Genomic DNA, 13,797 nt, shown 5'->3' with positions numbered 1-13,797 from the left:
GGACGATGCAAAAGTTTGGGCACCCTTTGAGATTTGTGTGCTCAGATAACTTTGGCCGAGGTTTCAGACCTTAATTAGCCTGTTAGGGTTCTGGCTTGTTCAATTTTCCAGGTTTATAAAAACCCAGCCGCCTCCTAACCGTGTGCCAACTCTGAGAAGGACAATAGTGGAAGCCCACAAGGCAGGAGAAAGCTATAAGAAGATAGCAAAGCATTTTCAAGTTGCCCTTTCTTCAGTTTGAAATGTAATTAATAAATGTCAGTTACCAGGAACAGTGGAGGTCAACATAAGGTCTGGAAGACCAAGCAAAACTTCAGTGAGAGCTGCGGGTAGGATTGCTAGAGAGGCAAATCAGAATCCTCACTTGACTGCAAAAGACCTTCAGAAAGATTTAACAGACTCTGGAGTTGTGGTACATTGTTCAACTGTTCAGAGACACCTGCACAAATTTGGCCTTCATGGAAGAGTCATCAGAAGAAAACCTCTCCAGTGTCCTCATCATAAAATTCAGACGTATGCAAAAAAAATTCTAAAGAAGCCTGATGCATTTTAGAAACAAGTCCTGTGGACTGATGAGTCTAAAATAGATCTCTGGCCACAATGATCAAAGGTGGAGAAAGGGGCACAAAATTTCAGGAAAAGAACATCTCACCAACCATTAAGCATGGGGGTGGATCAATTATGCTTTGGGATTGTATTGCAGCCAATGACACAAGGAACATTTCACGGGTAGAGGGGAGAATGGATTTAATGAAATCACAACAAATTCTTGATGCAAACATACCATCTGTCAAAAAGCTGAAGATGAAAAGAGGAAGAGGATGGCTTCTACAAATGGATAATGATCCTAAACACACATCACAATCCACAATAGACGACCTCAAATGGCGCAAGATGAAGGTTTTACAATGGCCCTCACAGTCCACTGATCTGAACATCTTTAAAATCTGTGGCTTGACCTCAAAATAGCAGAGGAAGCAAAATGCCCCAGGAATCTCACAGAACTGGAGGAATTCTCCAAGGAAGAATGGAGGAAAATCCCTCAAACAAGAATTGAAAGACTCTTGTCTGACTTCAAAAAGCGTTTACATGCTGTGATATTTGCAAAAGGTGGCGCTACTAGGTACTAACCATGCAGGGTGCACAAACTTTTGCATCAGCTCATTTCTCTTTTTGTAATTTTTAAAATGTTAAAGATTAATATATATATATATATATATATATATATATATATATATATTTTATTATTTTTTTTTTCATGAAATACAAAGTAAATGTGTAATCTGTAACTTTAGAGATCATTTCATCTCGAACTTGCTTAACTGTTCACAATATCAGTAATTTTTGACCAGGGGCGCCCAAACCTTTGCATGCCACTGTATGTAATAAATCTCCTTTTTATGGGAAAAAAACTATTTAGAGCATAAAAAAGGTAAAATCCCATAAACCAGGAGAAGAATATCTACACGGTCTGAATCCTATTACTGCAATGATTTTTCATCCTCCTTATAAAATTCCCCCTTTAATTAATTTACAGAATTATATCTATTAAAATATAAGGCGCCGTCACTCTCGGATGTTACATAAAATATATTTATAGAGTTTTATTCTAGAGGTAAAATGTGGCCATTTCTTTGTCATTTTTTTAAAACTTTTCTTATTTTTTTTCTAATTCCGAACAATATTTTGTTCTTATAAAATGGCAGTTTTTTGACCCCGGACTTTATCAGAAAACGTTTCTTTTGGCCACGTTGAGTCAGTGTCGGTTTTGCTTCCATTACTTAGTTTTGTCCTTTCTGAGCCGGACACAACAGATACATTCATGGCAGTTTTATCACCACGACGCAGGCTCCGGCCCGTCCAATGTTCAGCGGGACATCCTGCGAACGACAGAGACAACGCACAGTAAGAACTTTCATACTTTGTTGCAATCTTTATGTGGACACTAGAGGGCACTAGATGCACATCATTCTGCAATTATTATGAGACAATCAAAAAGTCAAGTTTTATAGATATTCATGATCAGGACTCGCATTGTGCGGACCCCAGAAAATGACTGCAAGGGGTTTCCATCATTCCATTCATCAGGGGTCAGCATGTCACAAAGCTATGATTCACAGGGCATCTGATTTTCTTACTCTCAATACCAAAAACCATTTTACAAAGAATTGCTATTCTATGTGTGGTTATTCTCTATCTCAATGGATGGGGAAAAAAATTAAATAGGGCTCCCTTTTTTTGGACAGGGACCGTAAATTAATCCTCTGGACGAGCGGCACATTGAGGCGGAATCACCACAAGTTGGTGAGACAAAAATGTAACCTCCCAATAAATGGTAACAAGTCACCCTGCGACCGCCACAAAAAGGTAATGGTAGGAATGTTTGTGATTTTGGCGATACAACTTTTTTCCACGTGTTCTTGTCCTTGTCAATGAGATGAATGGAGCTGACCTGCAATACCGCACACAACCTGCAAAAAGGGGTGGAGCTGTTCTGGGGTTTCACAGTCATGATCACTGCAGCATGGAGGCAGAAAAGTGACTGGGATATTTCAGCATCACCGTAATTCTCATTGCTGCCCAGACGATGGCGCTATTCCCATAATCATTACAGTATTGGACCAACTCAACTGTGATCAGAAATGGGATTACACTTTACTAATGGTAGGCACGGTACTGTATAAGGAACGTGCCTCTGACTGCAGAGCCCTTAAGGGATAGCTAGAGGAAAAAACTGTGCAGTGCCCAATTCCCCCCTCCCACTACTTTCCCAGGTGATGTCATGATCGGGACGCCCAGCGGACCAGCCGGGGAGGGGAGTCAGGCCACACCCTCAGGGGTTAAATTCTAGTGCCGGGGCCGGATTCTCCCTCTTTCTCCCCGGCTGACCCTTGGAAGCTGTTGTCCCCTCTTTATCCTCGGCTGACCCAGCTCCTGACCGCCATGGCTGCCCCTACGATCCAGGCCCTACAGCAGGGAGCTGCACAGGAAGGTGAGCAATGGTCGCGATCCCCTAATTCTGGCCTGGGTGCTCACCTTCCTGTGCCCTCTCCTCACCCCCTAGCCTCCCCGTCGTCCCCCTGGGCTCCGGCCCTGCACACACCCCCTCCTGGGGCCTCGTCCTCTCCTGGCCTCCCGGCACTGCTGGTCCCCACTCACCCGCCCGTGGAATCAGCCCCGGCCTCTGCAGACCCCGGTCCTCTGGGGCTCCCTCTCTCAGCCCCCGGCGCTCCGGCTGACCATGGCGCAGCGGCGCTGCCAGGTAGACGCTCGGGACGTTCCTCCCGTCCCCCTGAGCGCCTGCGTGTTGGAGGGGAGCCGGCGCTGCCAAGTCGCCGTGCTTCTGCCCCACGCACAGCTCCGGGGGGCACGGCGGACGTCGCGGCGTTTGATTCGGGCTCCGCTGCCCGCCGGTGCCAGGCGCCCGCGCCATACTCCGAACGCGTCACTTCCGGTCCCCTCTCTGAAACCCGGGGCCCGGCGCGCTTAGTGGAACCCCCGCCCCCTCACACCGTCCAGGCCCGCTCTGGCTCCCAGAGTGCAGTGCGGGCCTGGTGGGACACGCCCACTTCCGGCCCCGCTTCCTCCCGGCAGGCCCACGGCATTGCGGGGGCAAGCAGGGGACCGTCCGCCACCTCGGTATCCTCGGCGGCGCGCCAGCCGCTCAAGAGTACCAGGGTGCGGCGTGGGCAGCCAGCCCAGGCACACCGCGAGTCCCCTGCAGCGTCAGCGAGTCTCCCCTCCCTGATGCCGGCATGGAACCGCCAAGCCCCATTCGCCAACTCCCCGGGAAGCAGTAGCAGCGCAGCGTCAGCCTGTGGGGCCCCAGCCCGCCAAATCGGTCGGGGGGGCACCTCACAGGCGGCGCTCATGAGCCCCCCGTGCCAGGTCCCGCCACGGAGCGCTGCAGCGTCCCCTGCCATGCCAGGGCTACACCACCGTGGACCTCTGGCCAGCCCACTCCTGGCCCGCTATGTCCCCCCAGCAGGCACATCAGCATTGCCTGTGCGGGGGGGTGGGCGGGCAGGGGCCAGAGCCACGAACATGGCCGCAGAGCGTGATGACCGGTCTAACCGGACCGGCCAGCACGCTCTGCAGCCAGGAGGGTATGCACCAAGCATGCACACAGTCGCACCAAGCACTAACACAGCTGCAATAAATTATGCGCCACCAACACCCCCATGGTCCCAAATGCAACTCGCAGACAGTTTTTTATCAGCCCCCCCCCCTTTTAGGCTCACCCCACGGTGCTAGCCTAACAGTCGCTGCGCCTTCCCCAGCTCTACACCCTACACCGCCACTCACGCCTCATAACCAAATTAACGTCCCCCCTACTCCCGAATTAAATGCCCATAACACAACCCCTAGACGGTGCGACCGCAGGCATAGATGCCGCAGATCGTCCTCACCCTCATCAGTAGAGTCCCGCCACCGTCCTCGCTGTCCCTCTAGCTGTCGGCATTCCCACTCCAGTCGCTGACACCACTCATACAGGAGCCGCAGGAGCCACCATAGATCCCGCTCCTCCAGATGGCGCTCGCCATCCACAACCGACGGTTCAGACACATCGGGGAGTTACAACGGGCGGTACCTGTCGCATGCCGAAAGACGGCGGTCTCACCGGACACCCAGAGTGGGTACCCGGTGGGAACAGACATTGACACCCCCCGTTACCGACCAGGCGGAGGTCGGAGCCCCAATAGCCTCTCATCCTCGAGCGCACGACAGATCTCATCCGTCACGTGCTCCGTCTCTGGCTGACGCACAGGGAGAACTACCATACATACCTCCCCGGTCCACCAGCCAGCACCGAACCATTGAGGCAATAGAAGCCGGAGCCCCTCCCTCTCCAGGAGTCGCTCGGCACCAGACGCAACACAGCAGTCAACATCCCCGTGCCACGGCGCTGGCCGCTGGCCTGCCATCTTCATCCTTCCGGGCGGGCGGTCAGCATCAGGACAGCGCCACGATGGGAGCCAGAGTACCTCCGTCCGGAGACACTCTGCCTGCATTTGACAGCGGTGAGTTCCTTGATTTCGGTGAGCACTCTATCATAAAAAATGTGGGGGAAAGCGAGCTGGCAGCCGCTATCAAGGCCCTAGTTCAGCAGTTGACACGCCTAGGCGTACCAACTGACAATAGCATCACCCAAGCAGCCAGTCTGCACAAGGACATATTTTTCTGTGGTGTTAGCCCACTGGGAGCGCACGTAGACTTGGAGACAAAGCAGAAAATATGGGGTAACGATTACGTAGATATATGGTCACTGCTATCGGCAGACCAATAGTCCGTAGACAAGGAAAGGAGCATAGGCGAGCGGTTACAAGATAAGAGCAAACCAAAAATAGCGCAAACGATGAATAACTGGCTTCAGGCTTTCACGGTCCTCGGCTGCATCATGGGCCGAAAGCACCCAGAACGCTGTTCCGAATTGTTTATTTATCAGGATCTAATTTATAATTCATACAAGTGTCACGGCGGGTCTGCATGGAAACGGTACGACGAGGAGTCATGCAACCTGATTTGGGCTGGGGGGTAAAAGCGACGGACGTATGGTTATGACTCATGCTGTCCCAAAAACAGCCCCCCTTTCCAACAGCGACCACTTATTACTCAGCAGCAGCAGGCCAGAATACAGTGGTCGTACGCGGACCTGGGGCCTGCTTACTTTTTAATGACGGATACTGCCGCTTCCACAGGTCCTGTAAATATAAACACGAATGCTCCTCCTGCGGAGGTGGACACCCTGCATCCAGGTGTACCCACCAAGCAAACAGCGCCTGCGAGGTTTCACCCCGGTGAACGTAACCGCAATGGGCCCATGGCTAAACCGTTACCCCAATAAAGAAGTGGCACAGCAGCTATATTTCGGTTTTAAACACGGTTTTTATATTCCCTTCAAACCCAGCCCCTCACCGACTACGGCAAGTAATTTGAAATCAGCACGCGAATTCCCTGAGATTTTACATCAAAAAATCCAAAAAGAAGTAGAACTGGGCAGGATGGCGGGCCCATTTAGATCGTTACCATTTAAGAATCTCAGGATCTCACCTTTAGGTATCGTTCCCAAGAAAGAGATAGGAAAATATCGGCTAATACATCACCTCTCTTACCCAAAAGGCGCATCGGTTAACGACGCGATACCCGCGGAAGAGACGTCGGTGACTTACTCTTCTTTTGACAGGGCTGTCGAGCTCTGCGCGCAGCTGGGCCCGGTGCCCTGCTGGCGAGATCCGACAGAGTCGGCCTTCCGCCTTTTGCCCGTTCACCCTGAGTGTTTCCATTTATTAGGTTGTGAGGTGGACAGGCTATTCTACTTCGATATGTGCCTACCTATGGGCTGCTCCATTTCCTGTCATTATTTTGAACTTTTCAGCACCTTCCTAGACTGGGTTTTACGATACAAAACTGGTAGCAATTCAACGATTCACTACCTCGACGATTTTTTGTTCGTCGGTCCCAGGGACTCCAGACTCTGCTCCTTTCTTCTCCAAAAGTTTAAGTTTTTAGCTTGTAAATTCGGAGTACCACTCTCGCCGGATAAAACAGTCGGCCCTTGTAACGTTCTGCCTTTTCTCGGTATTGAAATAGACACTAATGCAATGGTGTTTCGACTACCAGCTGATAAACTGCAAAAAACCCTGCAAATGGTAAAAACTTCCATGAAGCAAAAAAAGTCACCCTACAGCAGATGCAGTCCCTGCTAGGTTTGCTCAACTTTGCCTGTCGTGTAATGCCGGCGGGCAGAGCTTTTTCACGCCGACTATCACTAGCAACCAAGGGCATAGCCCAGCCGAGCCACAGAATTAGACTAAACTGCTCCCTGAAGGCAGACTTGCTGGTCTGGAAGACATTCCTGGAGTCCTACAATGGGCATACATGCGTTATGGCACGGGAGACGCCAAGCAAAGACTTGGGCCTAGTGGTTGGTGGAAATATTACGGATGGTTTTGCGGCAATCTACAAGGACCAGTGGTGCAAAGGCCAATGGCCTAAACTATGGACCACGGCTGCATGAAGCCGTGACCCATCACTGGTGGAAATTCTGGCAATAGTAACATCAGTCGAGCTATGGGGTGCCCAATTGGAAAATACAAACATCAGATTTATAACCAAACAACTGAGAACAGCAAAAGCCCTAAACAGCATGTCCTCTTCTTCACAGCCAGTGCTCGCGCTGTTGCGCCGCCTAGCACTATTATGCCTGAAACACAACATATGGTGCTGGGCCAGATTTATGGCGACTGTAGATGATAAAATTGTTAACTCTTTGTTATCTCCCGATTGGCAGGCATTCAAACTCTTCCTCCCCAGGGCGCAAACGTCGGGCCTACGATGTCCTCCTTCCCTCTTGGACATGGTGGCCAATCACTGATGCCCTTGATCCGCTCTTCAGTGACACCGGCGACGTGGCAGGTTTACGGTAAGGCGTGGGAGGAGTGGTGCTCGCTAACGCAAGGAAGACCAGTCGATAGGTGCGACCGGGCGAGATGCGACGTGTTAGTAGCACTCTTAGAACGGCTCAAGTGGAGAGGTGCGTCAGGGACATCAGCGCAACGTCATTTATCGGGAATAGCCTTCTTTCAGCTGCTGGGGTGGGCGGACGTAACCAAATATTTTTTCATAAAACAAGCCGTTAAAGGCTGGAGAAGGCTTCAACCTAGCCAGGAATGCCGTCGGCCAGTTTCCTTAAGGCTACTGGACGACATAATTGCAATATCTTCATCAGTGTGCAAGTCACAATACGAGGCAACGCTGATATCTGCAGCGTTCGCAATCGCCTTCTTCGGGGCGCTTCACATCAGTGAATTAGTGCCGCAGTCAAAAACAGCAGCAGTAGGCGGTTTAATCAACGAAGACCTCGTCATATGCAGCGAAGCTCTGCGCATTAGAGTACGGAGATCCAAATGCGACCCCACCGGGAGGGGGAGATGGGTAGTGGTCAAGGCGTCAGACGGCCCTATATGCCCCGTAAAAATAGTTAAACACTATGCGGTAGTAAGACATACGGGTAGATTTTTTCTTTCACACACCGACGGGTCCCCGCTTACGAAATATCAGTTTCAAGCGATTTTTAAACAGTGCCTAGAGGCAGTCGGCGTGGCTCCAAAAGAATATGGGACACATTCCTTCCAAATAGGGGCGGCTACCAAAGCAGCTAGAGCGGGGGTATCAGAAGTTGAGGTGCAGAGAATGGGCCGCTGGAAATCCGCATGCTTCGCAAGATACATCAGACCAGACCTGCTTTAACACTTCTTGTCTCTTACAGGCAGCTGTAGGCCCACAGTCTGGGTAGTGGGGCATTCTTTTGTCTACTGGGCGTGCAAAAGGGCCAAACTGAGGCCAGGTGGAATCAATTTTGGCTTCCCGAATCTGGAAGTCAACTGGAGAGGCATCCGAGGGCTCCGGTGGCGTCAGATCTTCCCGGAGATGGTCGACATCGCTAAGAGGGCCAAGGGGCCGGTGGTTCTGGTCCTACATGCCGGTGGCAATGATTTGGGCAAGCGGAAAAGGGCCGAGCTGTACACAGTAATGTCAACAGATATCGAACGGTTTGTTTGTTTACTACCGGATATGGTGGTGGTGTGGTCTGAGATAATACCTCGAGCGGTTTGGCACGGAGCCAAGGACGTGAAAGCCATCTAAAACTCAAGAAAAAGGATTAACACAAAGATGTCGAAGTTTTTGAGAGAAAATTACGGCATTGTGGTTCGCCACCAAGAGCTAGAAGGGAACAATTTAGCTTTACTAAGACCGGATGGCATCCACCTCACGGAAGTTGGGCTCGACATATTCTTGGAGGGTTTGCGGGATGGTGTCGAACAGGCTCTAATGTTGTTGTGTGGGGGTCGGAGTCCTGTGTAGGTCATACACATGATCCTCTGTGGCGGTAGGTAGAGGGGGGCAAAGGTTCGTAACCTCTCATCGGCTTGCTGGCCCAGCGGTCGTCGGCTGGGGCCTTCAGCAATGAGTCCGTTGCGAAATGTAATTGCCCTTCTCTACTTTGCAAAATAAACTGTGACCGACCTGTTCAACCCATCCAGGCTTGTCGGTATCTTTTATTACGGAGTGGTGGGACGGGGGAAGGCACGGTTTACGACACACGGGTCTCTGCAGTCTGGTAAGAAAGAGTTAACGACTCTCCCAGGGGGCTGCGCGGACCCTCCATCATCTCCCTTCTCTTTCCCACTCACAGCACCTCACCTGAACACAACTCGCACCCTTCAGTTACCTGTGTCCATTCATTGCTCTGCGCATCGTAGGACTCCACGGTATTAAGGTACGTCTGTCCGTCGTATCCACCCACAGCGTAAAGTCTGTCACCGAGACAACAAACGCCAACTGCATCCCGAGGCACACTCAGCGGCGACACCGTCGTCCAGCTGTCAGTCTTAGCATCATATCTACAGAAAAAACAAAATCCCGAAATACAGAAAATACTGACAGCGGTAAATGATACTGACAGTCGGGGTACAGGATAATGACGCCGACACTCGGGGTACAGGATAATGATGCTGACACTGGGGGTACAGGATAATGACACTGACACTCGGGGTACAGGATAATGACGCTGACACTCGGGGTGCAGGGTAATGACGCTGACACTCGGGGTACAGGATAATGACGCTGACACTCGGGGTACAGGATAATGACACTGACACTCGGGGTACAGGATAATGACACTGACACTCGGGGTACAGGATAATGACACTGACACTGGGGGTACAGGATAATGACACTGACACTCGGGGTACAGGATAATGACACTGACACTCGGGGTGCAGGGTAATGACACTGACACTCAAGGTACAGGATAATGACGCTGACACTCGGGGTACAGGATAATGACACTCGGGGTACAGGATAATGACACTGACACTCGGGGTGCAGGGTAATGACGCCGACACTCAGGGTACAGGATAATGACACCGACACTCGGGGTACAGGATAATGATGCCGACACTCGGGGTACAGGATAATGACACTGACACTGGGGGTACAGGATAATGACACTGACACTCGGGGTACAGGATAATGACACTGACACTCGGGGTACAGGATAATGACACTGACACTGGGGGTACAGGATAATGACACTGACACTCGGGGTACAGGATAATGACGCTGACACTCGGGGTACAGGATAATGACGCTGACACTTGGGGTACAGGATAATGACGCTGACACTGGGGGTACAGGATAATGACACTGACACTCGGGGTACAGGGTAATGACACTGACACTCGGGGTACAGGATAATGACGCTGACACTCGGGGTACAGGATAATGACACTCGGGGTACAGGATAATGACACTGACACTCGGGGTGCAGAGTAATGACACTGACACTCGGGGTACAGGATAATGACGCTGACACTCGGGGTACAGGATAATGACACTCGGGGTACAGGATAATGACACAATGGTGTATGCAGGTATATAGTCTGGGGGCAGTTACTTTTCTTGCGGATTTGCTTTTTGTCATGTGATTCTTTGATGTAACAATCAGAGGGAGCTCAGGCGGGGTGTGAATACTTATGTGCCGGGCTCTGTACTTTGTACATTTTGTATTACTATGTCACATGGGGGGCAGCGGATTAGGGGTGCAGGGTCTTGCTCATTATCTGCCTCTCATGTAGCGGAGCGCCCCTATGTGGTGGTGTCTGCTCCTGTCTCTCCGCTCACCTCTCCATGCAGTCTGATAGCCTGGAGCACAGGTTTGACGCTGGCGCATCATGGCCCCCGACGGCGTACAGGAATCCATTGTATGTGGCCACCCCAACGCCTCCTCGTCTTTTCGACATCGGCGCACACATGCTCCACTTGTTCGTATGAGGATCAAAACATTCCATGGATTTGAGGCAGGAGCTGCCGTCTCTGCCCCCTACGGCGTACAACCTGGGGGGGCAAGAAAAGAAGCCATACGTTATTAAAGGGCCAGTGCACAGTCCTGCGGAAATAAGTCATCGAGTCATGAATGAGAACAGTTGTGTTTACATCCAGAGGTTAATAACCTTAATGGACCTGAACCGTCTCACAGCTGATGGTTTGTTACAATGGATCCAATAGACAATTTACTGATCTGAACACATCACCATTCTCTGTCTCATCCTGATGGTTTGTTATAATGTGTCATTCTGAAATCTGGGCTGAATTTCTCACAGGATTGTCTGCACTGATACATTGTAACAAACATTCAGTCCTGTAAAAGGGATTGAGATTATCGCTGCTATGTTAAATCAGAGTTGGATTTTTTTAACATAAAATCAGATTATTTTATCGCAGCAACAGATCAAAGCGTTTTCGCCCCCAACTAATAAAAGGCAGTTACAGTAGTGACCATGGAGGGGCACTAGACAGTAAATTTAAATGTATGATGTTTGGTGTTAGGACCCCGCAGGTCACATTTCTGGCCCCCCCCTGCGACCTCTCCGTATATTTCTCAAGCCGGAGTCACACCTAACATATAAAAATACCGTCCGTTTTTTACGTTTTTTTCTCCAAAAAGTATCCGTGCGACATCAGTATGGCGAGATTTTCTCGCCAGCTTGCAAAATGGACATATAATGGATCCATGGGCGCAAATATTCGTGAAAACATATACGGTATACAGATATATATATATATATATATATATATATATATATATATATATATATATATATATATATATATATATATATATATATATATATATATATATATATATATATACAGGGTGATCCAGAAGTAGGAGGACAGTGTATGTGTAATACGGTTATGAAGGGGGAGATTTATCAAACATGGTGTAAAGTGAAACTGACTCAGTTTCCCTTAGCGACCAATCAGATTCCACTATTCATTATTCACAGACGCTTTGGAAAATGAAAGGTGGAATCTGATTGATTGTCAAGGGTAACTGAGTCAGCTTCACTTTAGACCATGTTTGATAAATCTCCCCCTTCATAACCCTATTACACATACTGTCCAAATACTTTTGGACCACCCTGTATATATATATATATATATATATATATATATATATATATATATATATATATATATATATATACACTGTATATTCATATTTCATACAGAGCTAGGTAGCAGGAAAGCCGGTAATTCAATTGCCGGCTTTTGCTAAATAATTCCCGAACCCGACAGGGTATGAGACATGATTACATGCAGTAAACCATTACATATCTGTTATATTTTGATATATCCCTCACTAATAATGTTAGAAATTTGGGAGCTCTAGGTGTTAAATTAAAGGGTTAATGCAAGGAAAAAACTGGCGTGGGTTCCCGCGCAATTTTCTCCGCCAGAGTGGGAAAGCCAATGACTGAGGGCAGATATTAATAGCCTAGAGAGGGACCATGGTTATTGGCCCCCCTGGCTAGAAACATCTGCCCCCCAGCCACCCCAGAAAAGGCACATCTGGAAGATGCGCCTATTCCAGCACTTAGCCTCTCTCTTCCCACTGTCCTATGACATTGGCATATGGGGTAATAAGGGGTTAATGTCACCTTCCTATTGTAAGGTGACATTAAGCCTGGTTAATAATGGAGAGGTGTCAATAAGATACCTATCCATTATTAATCCAATAGTAGGAAAGGGTTAAAAAAACACACACATTAAGAATAAAGTACACAGGGTTTTATTATGTTTGTTGTACGCTCAATCCAACCGAAGACCCTCGTTCTCCTGTAAAAAAATCCAAAATAAAAAGGCAACAATATCCCATACCTTTTTTGTGGGACGGGACCATCCGCCAGCTCGAGGATTTTATGGGTACATTGAATGATAACACTTCTAACATCAGACTTACATATACAGTGGGGCAAAAAAGTATTTAGTCAGTCAGCAATAGTGCAAGTTCCACCACTTAAAAAGATGAGAGGCGTCTGTAATTTACATCATAGGTAGACCTCAACTATGGGAGACAAACTGAGAAAAAAAAATCCAGAAAATCACATTGTCTGTTTTTTTTATCATTTTATTTGCATATTATGGTGGAAAATAAGTATTTGGTCAGAAACAAACAATCAAGATTTCTGGCTCTCACAGACCTGTAACTTCTTCTTTAAGAGTCTCCTCTTTCCTCCACTCATTACCTGTAGTAATGGCACCTGTTTAAACTTGTTATCAGTATAAAAAGACACCTGTGCACACCCTCAAACAGTCTGACTCCAAACTCCACTATGGTGAAGACCAAAGAGCTGTCAAAGGACACCAGAAACAAAATTGTAGCCCTGCACCAGGCTGGGAAGACTGAATCTGCAATAGCCAACCAGCTTGGAGTGAAGAAATCAACAGTAGGAGCAATAATTAGAAAATGGAAGACATTCAAGACCACTGATAATCTCCCTCGATCTGGGGCTCCACGCAAAATCCCACCCCGTGGGGTCAGAATGATCACAAGAACGGTGAGCAAAAATCCCAGAACCACGCGGGGGGACCTAGTGAATGAACTGCAGAGAGCTGGGACCAATGTAACAAGGCCTACCATAAGTAACACACTACGCCTCCATGGACTCAGATCCTGCAGTGCCAGACGTGTCCCACTGCTTAAGCCAGTACATGTCCGGGCCCGTCTGAAGTTTGCTAGAGAGCATTTGGATGATCCAGAGGAGTTTTGGGAGAATGTCCTATGGTCTGATGAAACCAAACTGGAACTGTTTGGTAGAAACACAACTTGTCGTGTTTGGAGGAAAAAGAATACTGAGTTGCATCCATCAAACACCATACCTACTGTAAAGCATGGTGGTGGAAACATCATGCTCTGGGGCTGTTTCTCTGCAAAGGGGCCAGGACGAC

General features: G+C 48.8%; 1 protein-coding gene across 1 annotated transcript in view; it reads right to left on the bottom strand.

Moving 5' to 3' along the window:
* Positions 1 to 1,257: 1,257 nt before the first annotated feature.
* The window catches only part of KLHL4 (kelch like family member 4), a 306,427-nt gene continuing 293,887 nt past the window's right edge, over positions 1,258 to 13,797 (bottom strand). The window contains exons 9-11 of the mRNA XM_077286498.1: positions 10,687 to 10,899; positions 9,233 to 9,404; positions 1,258 to 1,880 (exon numbers count right to left, since the gene is read on the bottom strand). Coding sequence (XP_077142613.1) covers positions 1,821 to 1,880; positions 9,233 to 9,404; positions 10,687 to 10,899 — 445 coding nt within the window. The 3' untranslated portion in view covers positions 1,258 to 1,820. The remainder of the gene's footprint in view (positions 1,881 to 9,232; positions 9,405 to 10,686; positions 10,900 to 13,797) is intronic.

This window comes from Ranitomeya variabilis, chromosome 2, assembly GCF_051348905.1.
Source record: "Ranitomeya variabilis isolate aRanVar5 chromosome 2, aRanVar5.hap1, whole genome shotgun sequence".
Lineage (NCBI taxonomy): Eukaryota > Metazoa > Chordata > Amphibia > Anura > Dendrobatidae > Ranitomeya > Ranitomeya variabilis.
The sequence above is the reverse complement of the archived record's forward strand: the minus strand, read 5'-3'. Positions and strand labels throughout refer to the sequence as shown.